The sequence below is a fragment of the Heptranchias perlo genome, chromosome 6, assembly GCF_035084215.1.
Source record: "Heptranchias perlo isolate sHepPer1 chromosome 6, sHepPer1.hap1, whole genome shotgun sequence".
Lineage (NCBI taxonomy): Eukaryota > Metazoa > Chordata > Chondrichthyes > Hexanchiformes > Hexanchidae > Heptranchias > Heptranchias perlo.
In genome coordinates, this window is record NC_090330.1 from 262,222 (window position 1) to 285,230 (window position 23,009).

General features: G+C 53.6%; 1 protein-coding gene across 1 annotated transcript in view; it reads left to right on the top strand.

Annotated features, from left to right (window-relative positions):
- The window catches only part of LOC137322620 (dynein heavy chain domain-containing protein 1-like), a 142,094-nt gene that overhangs the window by 112,622 nt on the left and 6,463 nt on the right, over positions 1-23,009 (top strand). Inside the window, exons 15-20 of the mRNA XM_067985527.1 lie at positions 2,572-2,796; positions 8,096-8,287; positions 10,452-10,630; positions 13,910-14,884; positions 18,379-18,553; positions 22,295-22,465. Coding sequence (XP_067841628.1) covers positions 2,572-2,796; positions 8,096-8,287; positions 10,452-10,630; positions 13,910-14,884; positions 18,379-18,553; positions 22,295-22,465 — 1,917 coding nt within the window. The remainder of the gene's footprint in view (positions 1-2,571; positions 2,797-8,095; positions 8,288-10,451; positions 10,631-13,909; positions 14,885-18,378; positions 18,554-22,294; positions 22,466-23,009) is intronic.

Sequence of the window (23,009 nt, forward strand, 5' to 3'; positions counted from 1 at the left end):
CTCTCTCACTGATGCTTCCTGCACTCTCTCTCTGATGCTTCCTGCACTCTCTCTCTGATGCTTCCTGCACTCTCACTGATGCTTCCTGCACTCTCTCTGATGCTTCCTGCACTCTCACTGATGCTTCCTGCACTCTCACTGATGCTTCCTGCCCTCTCTCACTGATGCTTCCTGCCCTCTCTCTCTGATGCTTCCTGCACTCTCACTGATGCTTCCTGCCCACTCTCACTGATGCTTCTTGCCCTCTCTCTCTGATGCTTCCTGATCTCTCTCTGATGCTTCCTGCACTCTCACTGATGCTTCCTGCACTCTCACTGATGCTTCCTGCCCTCTCTCTCTGATGCTTCCTGCACTCTCTCTGATGCTTCCTGCCCTCTCTCTCTGATGCTTCCTGCACTCTCTCTGATGCTTCCTGCACTCTCACTGATGCTTCCTGCCCTCTCTCTCTGATGCTTCCTGCCCTTTCACTGATGCTTCCTGCACTCTCACTGATGCTTCCTGCACTCTCACTGATGCTTCCTGCGCTCTCACTGATGCTTCCTGCACTCTCTCTGATGCTTCCTGCACTCTCACTGATGCTTCCTGCGCTCTCACTGATGCTTCCTGCTCCCTCACTGATGCTTCCTGCACTCTCTCTGATGCATCCTGCACTCTCACTGATGCTTCCTGCGCTCTCACTGATGCTTCCTGCTCTCTCACTGATGCTTCCTGCACTCTCTCTGATGCTTCCTGCACTCTCTCTGATGCTTCCTGCTCTCTCACTGATGCTTCCTACGCTCTCACTGATGCTTCCTGCTCTCTCACTGATGCTTCCTGCACTCTCTCTGATGCATCCTGCAGTCTCTCCGATGCTTCCTGCACTCTCACTGATGCTTCCTGCGCTCTCTCTCTGATGCTTCCTGCTCTCTCACTGATGCTTCCTGCACTCTCTCTGATGCATCCTGCACTCTCTCTGATGCATCCTGCACTCTCACTGATGCTTCCTGCACTCTCTCTGATGCTTCCTGCGCTCTCTCTGATGCTTCCTGCACTCTCTCTGATGCATCCTGCACTCTCTCTGATGCTTCCTGCTCTCTCACTGATGCTTCCTGCACTCTCTCTGATGCATCCTGCACTCTCTCTGATGCTTCCTGCACTCTCTCTGATGCTTCCTGCGCTCTCACTGATGCTTCCTGCACTCTCTCTGATGCATCCTGCACTCTGATGCTTCCTGCTCTCTCACTGATGCTTCCTGCACTCTCACTAATGCTTCCTGCACTCTCTCTGATGCATCCTGCACTCTCTCTGATGCTTCCTGCACTCTCTCTGATGCATCCTGCACTCTCACTGATGCTTCCTGCACTCTCTCTGATGCTTCCTGCACTCTCTCTGATGCTTCCTGCGCTCTCACTGCTGCTTCCTGCGCTCTCTCTCTGATGCTTCCTGCACTCTCACTGCTGCTTCCTGCACTCTCACTGATGCTTCCTGCACTCTCACTGATGCTTCCTGCACTCTCACTGATGCTTCCTGCGCTCTCACTGATGCTTCCTGCACTCTCACTGATGCTTCCTGCACTCTCTCTGATGCATCCTGCACTCTCACTGATGGTTCCTGCGCTCTCACTGATGCTTCCTGCACTCTCACTGATGCTTCCTGCACTCTCTCTGATGCTTCCTGCGCTCTCACTGATGCTTCCTGCACTCTCTCTGATGCTTCCTGCGCTCTCACTGATGCTTCCTGCACTCTCTCACTGATGCTTCCTGCACTCTCTCTCTGATGCTTCCTGCACTCTCTCTCTGATGCTTCCTGTTCTCTCTCTGATGCTTCTTTAGATCGTTATTCTCTCGACCTGTTTCCATGCGATTCCATCCCCCTGTGTTTCCAGTGAGGACCCTGCACTGGCAGTGTCCAGTGTGCAGACACAGTGTGTGCTCTGCTGAATCCCACACACCAGGCAAGGTCACAACTCTGTACCCCCGTCTGGGCCTCTTCAGCTGGCCACTACCCAATGACCCCTGCTGGAAACTGGCCGTGGACACGAGGGGATGGCGGGATTGGGCTGATCTCTGACCGTGAGTAGCCCGTCCATATTCAATGTGAATAATGGCTACTTGGTGTTAGAGTGGGAGGCACAGCAACGGAGGGAAGTTTCGTCAGTCCTTAGACCACAGTCTTTTATTTAACCTTCTCCCCTCATTATATTTCCCAAAATTGAATGTATTCTACAATTCATCTCGCTCAGTTACTCAGCAATTTCATTCTAAAAGGGTTTCAGTATAACAGGATTTCTATATAAAAGGGTTTCAGTATAAAAAGTTTTCAGTATAAGAATTTACTTTTAGGGTTTCTTATAAAGGGGTGTCAGTGTAATGGCCATTTATTAAAGGGTGGTGATTATAGCAGTTTCATTATCAATGTGTCTTATTATAGAGAGATGCCATTTTGCACGGGTTTATTATAAAATCATACTATGAAGATATTTTTATATAAGACATTTTTGTTACAAATGCATTTTATTGTAAGAGGCTTTTGTTCTAAAGAGGTTCCACTGATATTGCACTGATAAAACGGACTTATTTGTTGCCAATTTAGGTGAAGACTCTTTGCCCAATGAGGAAGAACTGATCGGTGATGTGGCTTTAGAAGCTGGAACAGATGAAACACTGGGCGACATACTAAGTGGGATCAGTCATGAAGAAGATGGCGAGATTGACTGGGTTCCTGAGTCAATAACAGAGAAACCGCCCAATAACCTTTGGGTCTGTTGCATCACCGTTGAGAACCTGGACCACACTCTGCTGACTGCAGCCACCAATGGTGAGATACTGGTGTACAGCAAGACTGAACCTCAAAATGCTCAGAGCCAGGAGTGCTGATTTAACTGGACTGTGAGCACACAGATCGAAGAGATGGGGTTCAATGGAACAGGTCTGAAGAGTATTACAGGGGAATACAGAGTAGGGGGTATTACAGGGGGATACAGAGAAGGGGGTATTACACGGGGATATGGAGTAGGGGGCATTAGAGGGGGATACGGAGTAGGGGGTATTACAGGGGGAGCTATGGAGTAGGGGGTATTACAGGGGGGATATGGAGTAGGGGGTATTACAGGGGGATACGGAGAAGGGGGTATTACAGGGGGATATGGAGTAGGGGGTATTACAGGGGGGATATAGAGTAGGGGGTATTACAGGGGAGATATGGAGTAGGGGGTATTACACGGGGATACGGAGTAAGGGGCATTACAGGGGGATACGGAGTAGGGGGTATTACAGGGGAATATAGAGTAGGGGGTATTACAGGGGGGGATATGGAGTAGGGGGGTATTACAGGGGGGATATGGAGTAGGGGGTATTACAGGGGGAGCTATGGAGTAGGGGGGGTATTACAAGGGGGATATGGAGTAGGTGGTATTACAGGGGGGGCTATAGAGTAGGGGGTATTACAGGGGGAGCTATGGAGTACGGGGGGTATTACAGGGGGGATATGGAGTAGGGGGTATTACCGGGGGATATGGACTATGGGGTATTACAGGGGCAGCTGTGGAGTAGGGGGTATTACAGGGGGATATGGAGTAGGGGGTATTACAGGGGGGATATAGAGTAGGGGGTATTACAGGGGGAGCTATGGAGTAGGGGGGTATTACAGGGGGGATATGGAGTAGGGGGTATTACAGGGGGATATGGAGTAGGGGGGTATTACAGGGGGATATGGAGTAGGGGGCATTACAGGGGGATATGGAGTAGGGGGTATTACCGGGGGATATGGACTATGGGGTATTACAGGGGCAGCTGTGGAGTAGGGGGTATTACAGGGGGATATGGAGTAGGGGGTATTACAGGGGGGATATGGAGTAGGGGGTATTACAGGGGGATATAGAGTAGGGGGTATTACAGGGGGAGCTATGGAGTAGGGGGTATTACAGGGGCAGCTGTGGAGTAGGGGGTATTACAGGGGGATATGGAGTAGGGGGTATTACAGGGGGATATAGAGTAGGGGGTATTACAGGGGGAGCTATGGAGTAGGGGGTATTACAGGGGCAGCTGTGGAGTAGGGGGTATTACAGGGGGATATGGAGTAATGGGTATTACAATAACAACTCCCATTTATTTTGTGCCTTTAACGTAGTAAAACGTCCCAGGGTGCTTCACAGGAGCGATTATCAAACAAAATTTGACACCGAGCCACATAAGGAGATATTAGGACAGGTGACCACAAGCTTGGTCAAAGAGGTAGGTTTTAGGGAGTGTCTTAAAGAAGGAGAGAGAGGCGGAGGGGTTTAGGGAGGGAATTCCAGAGCTTAGGGCCCAGGCAGCTGAAGGCACGGCCGCCAATGGCAGAGCAAAGGGAGTGGTGGATGGACGGCCAGAGTTGGAGGAGCCCAGAGACTTCGGAGGGTTGTAGCTGGAGGAGGTTACAGAGATAGGGAGGGGTGAGACCATGGAGGGATTTGAAAACAAGGATGAGAATTTTAAAATCGAGACATTCCCAGACCGGGAGCCAATGTAGGTCAGCGAGCACGGGGAGTGATGGGTGAATGGGACTTGGTGTGAGTTAGGATTCGGGCAGCAGAGTTTTGGATGAGCTCAAGTTTACGGAGTGTGTAAGGTGGGAGGCCGGTCAGGAGAGCATTGAAATAGTCGAGTCTGGAGGTAACAAAGGCACGGATGAGGGTTTCAGCAGCAGATGAGCTGAGGCGGGGGCGGAGACGGGCGATGTTACAGAGGTGGAAGTAGGCGGTCTTGGTGATGGAGCGGATATGGGGTCAGAAGCTCATCTCAGGGTCAAATAGGACGCCAAAGTTGTGAACGGTCTGGTTCAGCCTCAGACAATGGCCCGGGAGAGGGATGGAGTCGATGGATGGGGAACAGAGTTTGCGGCAGGGACCGAGGACAATGGCAGTGTGACAAATGAGAGAGAGTGGAGGGTTAAGAGGGTTATATGGAGAAGGGGGTATTACAGAGGGTGATATGGAATTGGGGGTATTACAGAGGGTGATATGGAATTGGGGGTATTACAGAGGGTGATATGGAATTGGGGGTATTACAGAGGGTGATATGGAATTGGGGGTATTACAGAGGGTGATATGGAATTGGGGGTATTACAGAGGGTGATATGGAATTGGGGGTATTACAGGGCCTTGGTGAGACCACATCTGGAGTATTGTGTACAGTTTTGGTCTCCTTATCTGAGGAAGGATGTCCTTGCCATGGAGGGAGTGCAACGAAGGTTTACCTGACTGATTCCTGGGATGGCAGGACTGACGTATGAGGAGAGATTGGGTTGACTAGGCCTATATTCACTCGAGTTTAGAAGAATGAGAGGTGATCTCATCGAAACATATAAAATTCTAACAGGACTAGACAGACTAGATGCAGGGAGGATGTTCCCGATGGCTGGGGAGTCCAGAACCAGGGGTCACAGTCTCAGGATACAGGGTATGCCATTTAGAACCGAGATGAGGAGAAATTTCTTCACTCAGAGGGTGGTGAACCTGTGGAATTCTCTACCACAGAAGGCAGTGGAGGCCAAGTCATTAAATATATTCAAGAAGGAGATGGATATATTTCTTAATGCTAAAGGGATCAAGGGATATGGGGAAAAAGCGGGAACAGGGTACTGAGTTGGCGGAGCAGGCCCGAAGGGCCAAATGGCCTACTCTTGCTCCTATTTTCTATGTTTCTATACCGGGGGGTGATATGGAGCAGGTGAGTATAACGGAGGAGATATGGAGCAGGTGAATATTATGGGAGAGATGTGGAACTGGTGAGTATTACAGAGGGAGATATGGAGCAGGTGAATATTACGGGAGAGATATGGAACAGGTGAGCATTGCAGAGGGAGATATGGAGCAGGTGAATATTACGGGAGAGATATGGAGCAGGTGAGTATTACAGAGGGAGTTATGGAACAGGTGAGTATTACAGAGGTAGATATGGAGCCTGTGAGTATTACAGGGGGAGATATGGAGCAGGTGAGTATTACAGAGTGTGATATGGAGCAAGTGAGTATTACAGCGGGGATATGGAGCAGGTGAGTATTACGGAGGGAGATATGGAGCAGGTGAGTATTACAGAGTGTGATATGGAGCAGGTGAGTATTACATGGGGGATACGGAGCAGGTGAGTATTACAATGGAAGATATGGAGCAGGTAAGTATTACAGGGGGGATATGGAGCAGGTGATTATTACACGGGCAGATATGGAGCCGGTGAGTATTACAGGGGGAGATATGTTGTAGAGGGTATTACAGGGAGAGATATGGAGCAGGTGAGTATTACAGAGGGTAATATGGAGCAGGTCAGTATTACAGGGTGAGATATGGAGCAGGTGAGTATTACAGAGGGAGATGTGGAGCAGGTGAGTATTACAGAGCGTGATGTGGAGCAAGTGAGTATTATAGGGGGGATATGGAGCAGGTGAGTATTACAGAGGGAGATATGGAGCAGGTGAGTATTACAGAGCGTGATACGGAACAGGTGAGTATTACAGAGGGAGATATGGAGCCTGTGAGTATTACAGGGGGAGATATGGAGCAGGTGAGTATTACAGGGGGAGATATAGAGCAGGTGAGTATTACAGAGGGTAATATGGAGCAGGTGAGTATTACAGGGGGAGATATGGAGCAGGTGAGTATTACAGAGGCAGATGTGGAGCAGGTGAGTATTACTGAGCGTGATGTGGAGCAAGTGAGTATTACAGGGGGGATATGGAGCAGGTGACTATTACAGAGGGAGATATGGAGCAGGTGAATATTACGGGAGAGATATGGAGCAGGTGAGTATTATGGAGGGAGATATGGATCAGGTGAGTATTACAGAGTGTGATATGGAGCAGGTGAGTATTTCAGGGGGGATACGGAGCAGGTGAGTATTACAATGGAAGATATGGAGCAGGTGAGTATTACAGGGGGGATATGGAGCAGGTGATTATTACACGGGCAGATATGGAGCCGGTGAGTATTACAGGGGGAGATATGTTGTAGAGGGTATTACAGGGAGAGATATGGAGCAGGTGAGTATTACAGAGGGTAATATGGAGCAGGTCAGTATTACAGGGTGAGATATGGAGCAGGTGAGTATTACAGAGGGAGATGTGGAACAGGTGAGTATTACAGAGCGTGATGTGGAGCAAGTGAGTATTATAGGGGGGATATGGAGCAGGTGAGTATTACAGAGGCAGATATGGAGCAGGTGAGTATTACAGAGCGTGATACGGAACAGGTGAGTATTACAGAGGGAGATATGGAGCAGGTGAGTATTACAGAGGGAGTTATGGAGCAGGTGAGTATTACAGGGGAGATATGGAGCAGGTGAGTATTACAGGGGGGATATGGAGCAGGTGAGTATTACAGGGGGGATATGGAGCAGGTAAGTATTACAGAGGGAGATATGGAGCAGGTGAGTATTACAGAGGGAGATATGGAGCAGGTGAGTATTACAGGGTAGATATGAAGCAGGTGAGTATTACAGAGGGTGATATGGAGCAAGTGAGTATTACAGGGGGGATATGGAGCAGGTGAGTATTACAGGGGGGATATGGAGCAGGTGAGTATTACAGGGGGGATATGGAGCAGGTGAGTATTACAGGGGGATATGGAGCAGGTGAGTATTACAGGGGGGATATGGAGCAGGTGAGTATTACAGGGGGGATATGGAGCAGGTGAGTATTACAGGGGGGATATGGAGCAGGTGAGTATTACAGGGGGGATATGGAGCAGGTGAGTATTACAGGGGGGATATGGAGCAGGTGAGTATTACAGGGGGGATATGGAGCAGGTGAGTATTACAGGGGGGATATGGAGCAGGTGAGTATTACAGGGGGATATGGAGCAGGTGAGTATTACAGGGGGGATATGGAGCAGGTGAGTATTACAGGGGGGATATGGAGCAGGTGAGTATTACAGGGGGATATGGAGCAGGTGAGTATTACAGGGGGATATGGAGCAGGTGAGTATTACAGGGGGGATATGGAGCAGGTGAGTATTACAGGGGGGATACTGCAGTTTGGACTGATTGAATTCAGATTTGCTTTTCCTCGCTGCAAAAGGGAGAAAATGGAGTCAGCGTAAATTAGACGACGCTGCGGGTGATGGAGTTTTTATCATTTCTTTCAGGAATCGCTGTCTTGGTGACTCACATTGAGAGGAAACCCCTCACCCCAGTTTTAAAGAAGCTGCTGAGAGTTCAGGCACATTGCGGCAACCTTGGCCCCTGGGTCCTAACCTTTGGGAAGCAACGGATTGAAGTTGTGCCGACATTCCGGCTGTTCCTGGGCACCTCGTTACCCCTGAGGATCATCGAGGCCGGTAAATCCGTCCCAACACACCCTGCTTTCTCACTGCTGGGACTCCCTCAATATAAGAGCAGGGAGGTTATGCTGGAACTGTATAAAACACTGGTTAGGCCACAGCTTGAGTACTGTGTACAGTTCTGGTCACCACATTACAGGAAAGATATGATTACAGTAGAGAGGGTACAGAGGAGATTTACGAGGATGTGGCCAGGACTGGAGAATTTAAGCTATGAGGAAAGATTGGATAGGCTGGGGTTGTTCTCTTTGGAACAGAGGAGGCTGAGGGGAGATTTAATTGAGGTGTATAAAATTATGAGGGGCCTCGATAGAGTGGATAGGGAGGATCTATTTCCCTTAACAGAGGGGTCAGTGACCAGGGGGCATAGATTTAAAGTAATTGGCAGAAGGATTAGAGGGGAGCTGAGGAGAAATTTTTTCACCCAGAGGGTGGTGGGGGTCTGGAACTCACTGCCTGAAAGGGTGGGAGAGGCAGAAACCCTCAACTCATTTAAAAAGTACTTGGATGTGCACCTGAAGAGCCGAAACCTACAGGGCTACGGACCAAGTGCTGGAAAGTGGGATTAGGCTGGGTGGCTCTTTTTCGGCCGGCACGGACACAATGGTCCGAATGGCCTCCTTCTGTGCCGTAACCTTCTATGATTCTATGGTGCGGAAGAGATTTACTAGAATGGTGCCAGGGAAGAGGGACTTCAGTCATGTGGAGAGACTGGAAAAGTTTAAGGGGAGATTTAATTGAGGTGTTCAAAATCATGAGGGGTTTTGAGAGAGTAAATAAGGAGAAACTGTTTCCAGTGGCAGAAGAGTCGGGAACCAGAGGACACAGATTTAAGGTGATCGGCAAAAGAGCCCAAGTGGGGTATGAGGGGAAATTTTTTTACGCAGTGAGTTGTTCTGATCTGGAATGCGCTGCCTGAAAGGGCGGTGGAAGCAGATTCAATAATAACTTTCAAAAGGAAATTGGATAAATACTTGAAGGGGAAAATTTTGCAGGGCTCTGGGGAAAGAGCGGGGGAGTGGGACTAATTGGATAGCTCTTTCAAAGAGCCGGCATAGGGGACGATGGGCCGAATGGCCTCTTCCTGTGCCCCAATGGTCTCCCCTGCAGGCTGGGATTTGGTTCCACAATTATCGACCCCACTCCATGCACACATCCAAGTAGCAACTATATTGAGGTGTAAGCCCAGTCAGAGAGCGAACCAGTTGGCCAATTAACCATGGGGCCATCGCAAGGCCACGAGAGATAGCACCCCATTGACCCGTCCCCAGTGAGAGTCAGTGTGTGTGGGACCCGTACCCCAGTGAGAGTCAGTGTGTGTGGGACCCGTACCCCGGTGAGAGTCAGTGTGTGGGACCCGTACCCCAGTGAGAGTCAGTGTGTGTGGGACCCGTACCCCAGTGAGAGTCAGTGTGTGTGGGACCCGTACCCCGGTGAGAGTCAGTGTGTGTGGGACCCGTACCCCAGTGAGGGTCAGTGTGTGGGACCTGTACCCCAGTGAGAGTCAGTGTGCGTGGGACCCGTACCCCAGTGAGAGTCAGTGTCTGTGGGACCCGTACCCCGGTGAGAGTCAGTGTCTGTGGGACCCGTACCCCAGTGAGAGTCAGTGTGCATGGGACCCGTACCCCAGTGAGAGTCAGTGTGCGTGGGACCCGTACCCCAGTGAGAGTCAGTGTCTGTGGGACCCGTACCCCAGTGAGAGTCAGTGTGCGTGGGACCCGTACCCCAGTGAGAGTCAGTGTGCGTGGGACCCGTACCCCGGTGAGAGTCAGTGTCTGTGGGACCCGTACCCCGGTGAGAGTCAGTGTCTGTGGGACCCGTACCCCAGTGAGAGTCAGTGTGTGTGGGACCCGTACCCCAGTGAGAGTCAGTGTGTGTGGGACCCGTACCCCAGTGAGAGTCAGTGTTTGTGGGACCCGTACCCCAGTGAGAGTCAGTGTGTGTGGGACCCGTACCCCAGTGAGAGTCAGTGTGTGTGGGACCCGTACCCCAGTGAGAGTCAGTGTGTGTGGGACCCGTACCCCGGTGTGAGATCATCTTCATGGGAAGAGAGGTGAAAACTGACGAACCGAGAAACGAAACCTCTTGTGATCCTCTCTCAGAAGTGATACCCAGAATATTAAAAGTGACGACCTCATTTCCTTTTTCTGTTTGGCTCCAGAGATGGATCCAACCTTCCTGAAGCAGGTGCGAGTAATTGACCTCACCATCAGCCAATCAGGACTGCAGGAACTGTTCCTCAAGGAAGTGCTGCATTTTGAGAAGCACAGGTTCGAAGACATTAAACTGACCGTGCAAATGGACACCATGTACCTACAGTACCAGCTGCAGGTCACTGAGGTCAGTGGAGGAGGAGGAGGGGACTATCTCACTCAGAGTGTATGACAGCTTCCAGCTGTGGATCAGTGGGTGTCTCTCTCACCTCTGACTCTGAGTCAGAAGGTCGTGGGTTCACGTCCCACTCCAGAGATTTGAGCACAAAATCCAGGCCGACACTCCCAGTGCAGTACTGAGGGAGCGCCGCACTGTTGGAGGGTCAGTACTGAGGGAGTGCTCCCTCAGTACTGACCCTCCGACAGTGCGGCGCTCCCTCAGTACTGACCCTCCGACAGTGCGGCGCTCCCTCAATACTGACCCTCCGACAGTGCAGCGCTCCCTCAGTACTGACCCTCCGACAGTGCAGCGCTCCCTCAGTACTGACCCTCCCACAGTGCAGCGCTCCCTCAGTACTGACCCTCCGACAGTGCAGTGCTCCCTCAGTACTGACCCTCCGACAGTGCGGCGCTCCCTCAATACTGACCCTCCGACAGTGCAGCGCTCCCTCAGTACTGACCCTCCCACAGTGCAGCGCTCCCTCAGTACTGACCCTCCGACAGTGCAGCGCTCCCTCAGTACTGACCCTCCGACAGTGCAGCGCTCCCTCAGTACTGACCCTCCGACAGTGCAGCACTCCCTCAGTACTGACCCTCCGACAGTGCAGCGCTCCCTCAGTACTGACCCTCCGACAGTGCAGCACTCCCTCAGTACTGCCCCTCCGACAGTGCAGCACTCCCTCAGTACTGACCCTCCGACAGTGCAGCGCTCCCTCAGTACTGACCCTCCGACAGTGCAGCGCTCCCTCAGTACTGACCCTCCGACAGTGCAGCACTCCCTCAGTACTGCCCCTCCGACAGTGCCCGCCTTCATTCCATTAAGAAGATTTCTGAAGTCCTGTTTATTATCACACACCCAGCTACATAGACTGCAGCATCCATTTCACCAGACAGGTGGCATCGCCAAGATACACAGGTCACCATTCTTTCGCCCGCCATCGATTGGGGTACCACTCAATCGGAAAGGCTTTTATTCCATAAATGGTGAGCACCTCCTGCTAGAGCATAGCAACCCACAATTGCCAATGTCACACCATTACTTCAGAAAGGTAAGAGAGATAAACTAGGAAATGATAGGCCTGTTAGTCTAATGTCTGTCGTGGTGAAGTTCCTCGAATCTATTATTGGAGACAGAGTGAGTGACATTTGGACAAATATGAGCTGATTGGAGGGAGTCAGTGTGGGTTTGTGAAGGGTAAATCATGTTTAATGAAGCTCGTTGAACTTTTTGAGGAGGTCACTAACGTGGTAGATAAGGGAGTGTCTATGGATGTTATTCATGGACTTTCAGAAGGCATTCGACAAAGTTCCACATAAGAGACTGTTAACAAGAATGAGAGCGCATGGAATTGGAGGCAGCCTATTGGCTTGGATAGGGAATTGGTTAGGAGGCAGGAGACAGAGAGTGGTGATAATGGGTATGGACTCCAACTGTAAGGATTGACTAGTGGGGTCCCCCGGGGATCTGTACTGGGGCCTCAGCTTTTCATGATATTTATAAATGACTAAGATGAAAGAGTGGAGAGCCTATAGCAAAGTGTGTGGACAATACCAAGTTAGGAACCACAGTAAGTTGTGTAGATGGGAGCAGGAAGTTGCAAAGGGACATTGAGAGATTCAGTGAGTGGGCAAAACTGGGGCAGATGGAGTTCAGTGTGGGAAAGTGTGAGGTCATCCACTAAAACAGATAAATCAGAGTATTTGCTAAATGGCAATAACCCTTCAAACTATTGCAAGATAGTGTGAAGGGGGGAAACGTGCCTGGCATTCTATGCAGTACGATAGGGTGTTGGACTGAAGCTGAACTAATACAAATACACAGAAGTTGCAACGAGAAACAGCCAGTCTGTGTTGGTGTTCACCCTCCATGTGAGCACATACACTAATTATAGTTACCGAACCCGTTCCTGTATCCTCCAGCCCTTTCCTTCAACCACTCTTCAATCCAGTCTTGAATGTTGACAGTTTCTGCCTCAACCACTAACCCTGGGAGTGAATCCCACCGCCTCATATCTCTCCGTGTGAAGAGGTTCCTGCTATTCTCTGTTCTAAATCTCTCACATTTAATCCTGTCTCTCTGGCAGTCGGAGGGGGAGAGGGGGTGGGTGAGGGGTGGGGGCGAGGGGGGTAGCGAGGGGGCGGTGAACATGTTTCCACCCAAAGGGGAATAGAGTCCTTCCCAGTTCTTAGGGAAGGACTCTAAAGGAGGCGTAAATGGGGTCAGGAGAGAATTAGACGTGTTTCTGGAGATAGGAAGGGATTAAGAGATAAGATGAGAAGGTGGGTGGGATTGAGGGATACGGGGAGTAGGTGGGATTGAGGGATACGGGGAGGTGGGTCGGTGGGATTGAGGGATGTGGGGAGAAGGTGGGTAGGTGGGATTGAGGGGTACAGTGGGTGGGTGAGATTGAGGGATACGGGGGGTAGGTGGGATTGAGGGATACGGGGAGGTGGGTGGGATTGAGGGATACGGGGGGTAGGTGGGATTGAGGGATACGGGGAGGTGGGTCGGTGGGATTGAGGGATGTGGGGAGAAGGTGGGTGGGTGGGATTGAGGGATACGGGGAGGTGGGTCGGTGGGATTGAGGGATGTGGGGAGAAGGTGGGTGGGTGGGATTGAGGGATATGGGGAGAAGGTGGGTCGGTGGGATTGAGGGATGTGGGGAGAAGGTGGGATTGAGGGATACGGGGAGAAGGTGGGTAGGTGGGATTGAGGGATATGGGGAGAAGGTGGGTAGGTGGGATTGAGGGATATGGGGAGAAGGTGGGTAGGTGGGATTGAGGGATGTGGGGAGAAGGTGGGATTGAGGGATACGGGGAGAAGGTGGGTAGGTGGGATTGAGGGATATGGGGAGAAGGTGGGTAGGTGGGATTGAGGGATGTGGGGAGAAGGTGGGATTGAGGGATACGGGGAGAAGGTGGGTAGGTGGGATTGAGGGATATGGGGAGAAGGTGGGTAGGTGGGATTGAGGGATATGGGGAGAAGGTGGGTCGGTGGGATTGAGGGGTACAGTGGGTGGGTGAGATTGAGGAATACGGTATAATCACTGGAGAAGTCCCACCGCCACCGTCTCTGAGTAACTAGGATTGGGCAATAAATGCGGCTTTTCCAGTGTCACCCGAGAACAAGTGAAGAGATAAAGCTGTGGCGGATTGTACCCATTACCCGGGGCCAGAAGAGGAAAATAGAAAAAGAAATGGCTTTTGTGATCCTAATGGCTTCTCTGCTTTATTTATCTTGTGGTAGGAAGAGTTGATGGACAAAGTGATCCAGACAGCTACAAGTCTGCTCAATGATAAGAGCATCCAGCCAGCTGCTCTCGACAGTCTGAAGGCCAAGGAGGATCTCCGCTACAACATCCATGCCTGCTGCCCCAACGAGCAGCGTTTGGGCTCATTGAACGACGATCCCTACGTGATCATCTCACAGATTGGATCTGCCATGTACTGGGCCCTGGTCCATATCTCCCGACTCAATCCCCTCTACTACTTCTCAAAGACCAGTTTCCTGCGGGTGGTGAGAGAAGCTTTGTCCAGTCGCGGTCAGAGTGACCGTCCATCTGGTACAGGATCCTCCAAAGACCACTTCATGGAACTGATGAATTACATCATCTCCAAGATCTACACCTATTTCAGGTGGTGTCTGTTTGTGAAGCACGCTCGGCTCTACCGATTCCTGGTGGCTGTTGGGCACATGAAGGCCATGCACACGGTGACCATGCTGGAGTGGGAGCTCTTTCTCCGCGGGACTCGAGATCTAAGACTCAACCCAGCGGTTCGGACCTCCTGCATTCTGAGACCCTCTTGGGTCAGTGAGGAGGTCTGGGAGAGCTGCGCCATGTTGGAATTATTGCCGGCATTCCAGAACCTAAGATCCTCTCTGGCCAACCAAGGCAGCCAATGGCGAGAGTACTTTGGCCTTCCCTCAACAGTGATTGGTCTGGCTCCATGCTCCAAGTATTCACATCTCACCACCTTCCAGAAAGCTGTCCTGTGGAGACTCTTCCAACCCAACAAGCTCAGTGTGATCATGAACGACGTGGTGACCTGTGAACTGGGAGGGACCCTCATCAGGGATCTGCGGCTCAACCTCTCCTCCATTTTCAGTTACAGCCGGCAGAATGTGCCCGTCATGTTTCTCATGCCTGAAGCCGGCTCGGTGAGTCTCTCCACACACCCGCTCTACTGGATTCAACAGTTGGCCAAAGATCAAAAGATGCAAGTAAGTGGGTTTGGTTGGCGAATGTGGCAGAGCTGTAACAGCGGGGGGCTCGGTCCCACCCCGGGTGGGATCAGCACTGCCCGGGGACCAGGCCTGGGCCTTTCCTGCTCTTTGTGGCACTCAGTGCAGAGCTGCTGGGCTCGAGCTTGCAATGCCTCATTCCCTGATGCAGTAGATTTTTTTTATTCGTTCACGGGATGTGGGCGTCGCTGGCGAGGCCGGCATTTATTGCCCATCCCTAATTGCCCTGGAGAAGGTGGTGGTGAGCCGCCATCTTGAACCGCTGCAGTCCGTGGTGCACACAGCAGCCATGGTGCGCCGGTGGTGAAGGGAGCGGGTGTTTAAGGTGGGGGAGGGAGCGGGTGTTTAAGGTGGGGGAGGGAGCGGGTGTTTAAGGTGGGGGAGGGAGCGGGTGTTTATGGTGGTGAAGGGAGCGGGTGTTTAAGGTGGGGGAGGGAGCGGGTGTTTAGGGTGGAGGAGGGAGCGGGTGTTTAAGGTGGGGGAGGGAGCGGGTGTTTATGGTGGTGAAGGGAGCGGGTGTTTAAGGTGGGGGAGGGAGCGGGTGTTTAGGGTGGGGGAGGGAGCGGGTGTTTAAGGTGGGGGAGGGGGCAGGTGTTTGAGGTGGGGGAGGGGGCGGGTGTTTAAGGTGGGGGAGGGAGCGGGTGTTTAAGGTGGAGGAGGGAGCGGGTGTTTAAGGTGGGGGAGGGAGCGGGTGTTTAGGGTGGAGGAGGGAGCGGGTGTTTAAGGTGGGGGAGGGGGCGGGTGTTTAAGGTGGGGGAGGGGGCGGGTGTTTAAGGTGGGGGAGGGGGCGGGTGTTTAAGGTGGGGGAGGGAGCGGGTGTTTAAGGTGGGGGAGGGAGTGGGTGTTTAGGGTGGGGGAGGGAGCGGGTGTTTAAGGTGGGGGAGGGGGCAGGTGTTTGAGGTGGGGGAGGGAGCGGGTGTTTATGGTGGGGGAGGGAGCGGGTGTTTAAGGTGGGGGAGGGAGCGGGTGTTTAAGGTGGGGGAGGGAGCGGGTGTTTATGGTGGGGGGAGGGAGCGGGTGTTTGAGGTGGGGGAGGGAGCGGGTGTTTATGGTGGGGGGAGGGAGCGGGTGTTTAAGGTGGGGGAGGGAGCGGGTGTTTAAGGTGGGGGAGGGGCGGGTGTTTAAGGTGGGGGAGGGAGCGGGTGTTTAAGGTAGGGGAGGGAGCGGGTGTTTTAGGTGGGGGAGGGAGCGGGTGTTTCAGGTGGGGGAGGGAGCGGGTGTTTTAGGTGGGGGAGGGAGCGGGTGTTTAAGGTGGGGGAGGGAGCGGGTGTTTATGGTGGGGGGAGGGAGCGGGTGTTTGAGGTGGGGGAGGGAGCGGGTGTTTATGGTGGGGGGAGGGAGCGGGTGTTTAAGGTGGGGGAGGGGGCGGGTGTTTAAGGTGGGGGAGGGGCGGGTGTTTAAGGTGGGGGAGGGAGCGGGTGTTTAAGGTAGGGGAGGGAGTGGGTGTTTTAGGTGGGGGAGGGAGCGGGTGTTTTAGGTGGGGGAGGGAGCGGGTGTTTAAGGTGGGGGAGGGGGCGGGTGTTTATGGTGGGGGAGGGAGCGGGTGTTTGAGGTGGGGGAGGGAGCGGGTGTTTAAGGTAGGGGAGGGAGTGGGTGTTTTAGGTGGGGGAGGGGGCGGGTGTTTGAGGTGTGGGAGGGAGCGGGTGTTTAAGGTGGGGGAGGGGGCGGGTGTTTATGGTGGGGGAGGGAGCGGGTGTTTGAGGTGGGGGAGGGAGCGGGTGTTTTAGGTGGGGGAGGGAGCGGGTGTTTTAGGTGGGGGAGGGAGCGGGTGTTTAAGGTGGGGGAGGGAGCGGGTGTTTAGGGTGGAGGAGGGAGCGGGTGTTTAAGGTGGGGGAGGGGGCGGGTGTTTAGGGTGGAGGAGGGAGCGGGTGTTTAAGGTGGAGGAGGGGGCGGGTGTTTAAGGTGGGGGAGGGGGCGGGTGTTTAAGGTGGGGGAGGGAGCGGGTGTTTAGGGTGGAGGAGGGAGCGGGTGTTTAAGGTGGGGGAGGGGGCGGGTGTTTAAGGTGGGGGAGGGAGCGGGTGTTTAAGGTGGAGGAGGGAGCGGGTGTTTAAGGTGGGGGAGGGGGCGGGTGTTTAAGGTGGGGGAGGGGGCGGGTGTTTAAGGTGGGGGCAGGAGCGGGTGTTTAGGGTGGAGGAGGGAGCGGGTGTTTAAGGTGGGGGAGGGGGCGGGTGTTTAAGGTGGGGGAGGGAGCGGGTGTTTAAGGTGGGGGAGGGGGCGGGTGTTTAAGGTGGGGGAGGGAGCGGGTGTTTAAGGTGGGGGAGGGGGCGGGTGTTTGAGGTGGGGGAGGGGGCGGGTGTTTGAGGTGGGGGAGGGGGCAGGTGTTTGAGGTGGGGGAGGGAGCGGGTGTTTATGGTGGGGGAGGGAGCGGGTGTTTGAGGTGGGGGAGGGGGCGGGTGTTTAAGGTGGGGGAGGGGGCGGGTGTTTAAGGTGGGGGAGGGAGCGGGTGTTTAAGGTGGAGGAGGGGGCGGGTGTTTAAGGTGGGGGAGGGGGCGGGTGTTTAAGGTGGGGGAGGGAGCGGGTGTTTAGGGTGGAGGAGGGAGCGGGTGTTTAAGGTGGGGGAGGGGGCGGGTGTTTAAGGTGGGGGAGGGAGCGGGTGTTTAAGGTGGGGGAGGGGGCGGGTGTTTAAGGTGGGGGAGGGAGCGGGTGTTTAAGGTGGGGGAGGGGGCGGGTGTTTGAGGTGGGGGAGGGGGCGGGTGTTTGAGGTGGGGGAGGGGGCAGGTGTTTGAGGTGGGGGAGGGAGCGGGTGTTTATGGTGGGGGAGGGAGCGGGTGTTTAAGGTGGGGGAGGGAGCGGGTGTTTAAGGTGGGGGAGGGAGCGGGTGTTTATGGTGGGGGAGGGAGCGGGTGTTTGAGGTGGGGGAGGGAGCGGGTGTTTATGGTGGGGGGAGGGAGCGGGTGTTTAAGGTGGGGGAGGGAGCGGGTGTTTAAGGTGGGGGAGGGGCGGGTGTTTAAGGTGGGGGAGGGAGCGGGTGTTTAAGGTAGGGGAGGGAGCGGGTGTTTTAGGTGGGGGAGGGAGCGGGTATTTTAGGTGGGGGAGGGAGCGGGTGTTTTAGGTGGGGGAGGGAGCGGGTGTTTTAGGTGGGGGAGGGAGCGGGTGTTTTAGGTGGGGGAGGGAGCGGGTGTTTTAGGTGGGGGAGGGAGCGGGTGTTTTAGGTGGGGGAGGGAGCGGGTGTTTTAGGTGGGGGAGGGAGCGGGTGTTTAAGGTGGGGGAGGGAGCGGGTGTTTATGGTGGGGGGAGGGAGCGGGTGTTTGAGGTGGGGGAGGGAGCGGGTGTTTATGGTGGGGGGAGGGAGCGGGTGTTTAAGGTGGGGGAGGGAGCGGGTGTTTAAGGTGGGGGAGGGGCGGGTGTTTAAGGTGGGGATGGGCTGCCAATCGAGCAGACTGATTTGTCCTGGATGGTGTCGAGTGTGTTTCGTGTCGCTGTCTGTGCAGCCCGATGGTGACCAGCGTGTGACGGACTGGTTTGTGTTTCAGGACAATGTGCGCATCATCTCACTCGGATCACGTGACCAATCGGAGGAGATTCTGCGCTGTTTAAAGAAGGGAATGAGTGATGGCCATTGGCTGGTGCTGAACAACTGTCACCTATCAGAGCACTGGGACAGCCGCTTGGTCAGTCAGCTGATTCAGCTGATCACTGCCTTTAAAGGTGAGTCCGGCCGTCTGTGACCGAGAGACAGCAGGTAAATCTCCCTCTACACTGTCCCATCAAACACTCCCAGGGCAGGTACAGGGTTAGATACAGAGTAAAGCTCCCTCTACACTGTCCCGTCAAACACTCCCAGGGCAGGTACAGGGTTAGATACAGAGTAAAGCTCCCTCTACACTGTCCCATCAAACACTCCCAGGGCAGGTACAGCACGGGTTAGATACAGAGTAAAGCTCCCTCTACACTGTCCCATCAAACACTCCCAGGGCAGGTACAGGGTTAGATACAGAGTAAAGCTCCCTCTACACTGTCCCATCAAACACTCCCAGGGGCAGGTACAGCGTTAGATACAGAGTAAAGCTCCCTCTACACTGTCCCATCAAACACTCCCAGGGCAGGTACAGGGTTAGATACAGAGTAAAGCTCCCTCTACACTGTCCCACCAAACACTCCCAGGGGCAGGTACAGGGTTAGATACAGAGTAAAGCTCCCTCTACACTGTCCCATCAAACACTCCCAGGGCAGGTACAGGGTTAGATACAGAGTAAAGCTCCCTCTACACTGTCCCATCAAACACTCCCAGGGTCAGGTACAGGGTTAGATACAGAGTAAAGCTCCCTCTACACTGTCCCATCAAACACTCCCAGGGTCAGGTACAGGGTTAGATACAGAGTAAAGCTCCCTCTACACTGTCCCATCAAACACTCCCAGGGCAGGTACAGGGTTAGATACAGAGTAAAGCTCCCTCTACACTGTCCCATCAAACACTCCCAGGGTCAGGTACAGGGTTAGATACAGAGTAAAGCTCCCTCTACACTGTCCCATCAAACACTCCCAGGGCTGGTACAGGGTTAGATACAGAGTAAAGCTCCCTCTACACTGTCCCGTCAAACACTCCCAGGGCAGGTACAGGGTTAGATACAGAGTAAATCTCCCTCTACACTGTCCCGTCAAACACTCCCAGGGCAGGTACAGGGTTAGATACAGAGTAAAGCTCCCTCTACACTGTCCCATCAAACACTCCCAGGGCAGGTACAGGGTTAGATACAGAGTAAAGCTCCCTCTACACTGTCCCATCAAACACTCCCAGGGCAGGTACAGGGTTAGATACAGAGTAAAGCTCCCTCTACACTGTCCCATCAAACACTCCCAGGGTCAGGTACAGGGTTAGATACAGAGTAAAGCTCCCTCTACACTGTCCCATCAAACACTCCCAGGGCAGGTACAGGGTTAGATACAGAGTAAAGCTCCCTCTACACTGTCCCATCAAACACTCCCAGGGTCAGGTACAGGGTTAGATACAGAGTAAAGCTCCCTCTACACTGTCCCATCAAACACTCCCAGGGCTGGTACAGGGTTAGATACAGAGTAAAGCTCCCTCTACACTGTCCCATCAAACACTCCCAGGGCAGGTACAGGGTTAGATACAGAGTAAAGCTCCCTCTACACTGTCCCATCAAACACTCCCAGGGCAGGTACAGGGTTAGATACAGAGTAAAGCTCCCTCTACACTGTCCCATCAAACACTCCCAGGGCAGGTACAGGGTTAGATACAGAGTAAAGCTCCCTCTACACTGTCCCATCAAACACTCCCAGGGCAGGTACAGGGTTAGATACAGAGTAAAGCTCCCTCTACACTGTCCCATCAAACACTCCCAGGGCAGGTACAGGGTTAGATACAGAGTAAAGCTCCCTCTACACTGTCCCATCAAACACTCCCAGGGTCAGGTACAGGGTTAGATACAGAGTAAAGCTCCCTCTACACTGTCCCATCAAACACTCCCAGGGCTGGTACAGGGTTAGATACAGAGTAAAGCTCCCTCTACACTGTCCCATCAAACACTCCCAGGGCAGGTACAGGGTTAGATACAGAGTAAAGCTCCCTCTACACTGTCCCATCAAACACTCCCAGGGCAGGTACAGGGTTAGATACAGAGTAAAGCTCCCTCTACACTGTCCCATCAAACACTCCCAGGGCTGGTACAGGGTTAGATACAGAGTAAAGCTCCCTCTACACTGTCCCATCAAACACTCCCAGGGCAGGTACAGGGTTAGATACAGAGTAAAGCTCCCTCTACACCGTCCCATCAAACACTCCCAGGGCAGGTACAGGGTTAGATACAGAGTAAAGCTCCCTCTACACTGTCCCATCAAACACTCCCAGGGCAGGTACAGGGTTAGATACAGAGTAAAGCTCCCTCTACACTGTCCCATCAAACACTCCCAGGGCAGGTACAGGGTTAGATACAGAGTAAAGCTCCCTCTACACCGTCCCATCAAACACTCCCAGGGCAGGTACAGGGTTAGATACAGAGTAAAGCTCCCTCTACACCGTCCCATCAAACACTCCCAGGGCAGGTACAGGGTTAGATACAGAGTAAAGCTCCCTCTACACTGTCCCATCAAACACTCCCAGGGCAGGTACAGCACGGGTTAGATACAGAGTAAAGCTCCGTCTACACTGTCCCATCAAACACTCCCAGGGCAGGTACAGGGTTAGATACAGAGTAAAGCTCCCTCTACACTGTCCCATCAAACACTCCCAGGGCAGGTACAGGGTTAGATACAGAGTAAAGCTCCCTCTACACTGTCCCATCAAACACTCCCAGGGCAGGTACAGCACGGGTTAGATACAGAGTAAAGCTCCGTCTACACTGTCCCATCAAACACTCCCAGGGCAGGTACAGGGTTAGATACAGAGTAAAGCTCCCTCTACACTGTCCCATCAAACACTCCCAGGGCAGGTACAGGGTGAGATACAAAGTAAATCTCCCTCTACATTAACTCCTCCAGTTGGTGATTGACTTGCTGTGTTTTGTTGAACTGTTTTCTTTTTTACTGCATAAAAATATTTTTTGAACAAATTATATCTCAGCAAGTGCTCATTCTCCTCGTACTGGTGATCACCACCCAGACTGGACCCGGTCTGTACCCAGTCTATACCCGGTCTGTATCCAGACTGGACCCGGTCTGTACCCAGACTGGACCCGGTCTGTACTCAGACTGTACCTGGTGTGTACCCAGACTGGACCCAGACTGTACCCGGTCTGTACCCAGACTGGACCCAGACTGGACCCGGTCTGTACCCAGTCTATACCCGGTCTGTACCCAGACTGGACCCGGTCTGTACCCAGTCTATACCCGGTCTGTACCCAGACTGGACCCGGTCTGTACCCAGACTGGACCCGGTCTGTACCCAGACTGGACCCGGTCTGTACCCAGACTGGACCCGGTCTGTACCCAGACTGGACCCGGTCTGTACCCAGACTGGACCCGGTCTGTACCCAGACTGGACCCGATCTGTACTCAGACTGTACCTGGTGTGGACCCAGACTGTACCCGGTCTGTACCCAGACTGGACCCAGACTGTACCCAGTCTGTACACGAACTGCACCCGGACTGTACCCAGACTGGACCCAGTCTGTACCCGGCCTGTACCCAGACTAGGCCCAGCCTGTACCCAGCCTGGACCCAGACTGTACCCAGACTAGACCCAGTCTGTACCCAGCCTGGACCCAGACTGTACCCGGTCTGTACCCAGACTGTACCCTGTCTGTACACGAACTGTACCCGGTCTGTACCCTGTCTGTACACGAACTGCACCCAGACTGTACCCGGTCTGGACTCCATCTGTACCCAGTCTATACCCAGACTGTAGCGAGACTGTACCTAGTCTGGACCCAGACTGTATCCAGACTGTACCCGTCGTCAAATGATGCAACTTGGTGTTTTTCCTTCCAGGTAACGTTCCGTCTCAACGCGCTGCTCACACTGTGCCGGTCGAATATTCCCACTGCGATGACCGTCCCGTAGAGGATGTTCTGACCATCCTGACCGAGTATGGGGACAAAATCCATCGGGACTTTCGTTTGTGGCTCATTTGCAAGAATGAGGCCAGTGGTTCCCTGCCAGGTGTGTGTGACGAGGTCAAGGATTCTCCACTACGGGGCGGAGGGCAGAGGGCAGAGGCCTCAGGGCAGAGGGCAGAGGGCAGAGGCCTCAGGGCAGAGGGCAGCTTAAAGATACCTGCAGCACCTGGGAAAAGTAACACGGAATAGAGGGGGGAATAGAGTGGGGGCCAGAGGAGGGGATGAGGAGGGAGTCGGAGGGAGGGAATGGAGGGGAGGGAATGGAGGGAATGGAGGGGAGGGGTTGGAGGGGAGGGGTCGGAGGGGAAGGCGGGGGGGGGTGGGTCGGAGGTTACCTGCTCCACCAACTGCTCTTTGTAACCAGCACCCCCCAGGGCCCCACAATTTACCCCTTTCCTGGCTGGAAGTTCCTGCCCTTTGCTCCGTAGTTGAAATAACAAAATCGAAGCATCGGAGGGATCGAGGGGGCAAAACAGGGCCCCGTGGAGCAGGTTCCCGAGGTTCCGCGATGCTGCTTTGTGTGTTCCGGGATCTTTCAGTTCCGCTCCTGACCCTCATCCCCCCGGGCACTGAACCCCACGTGACCT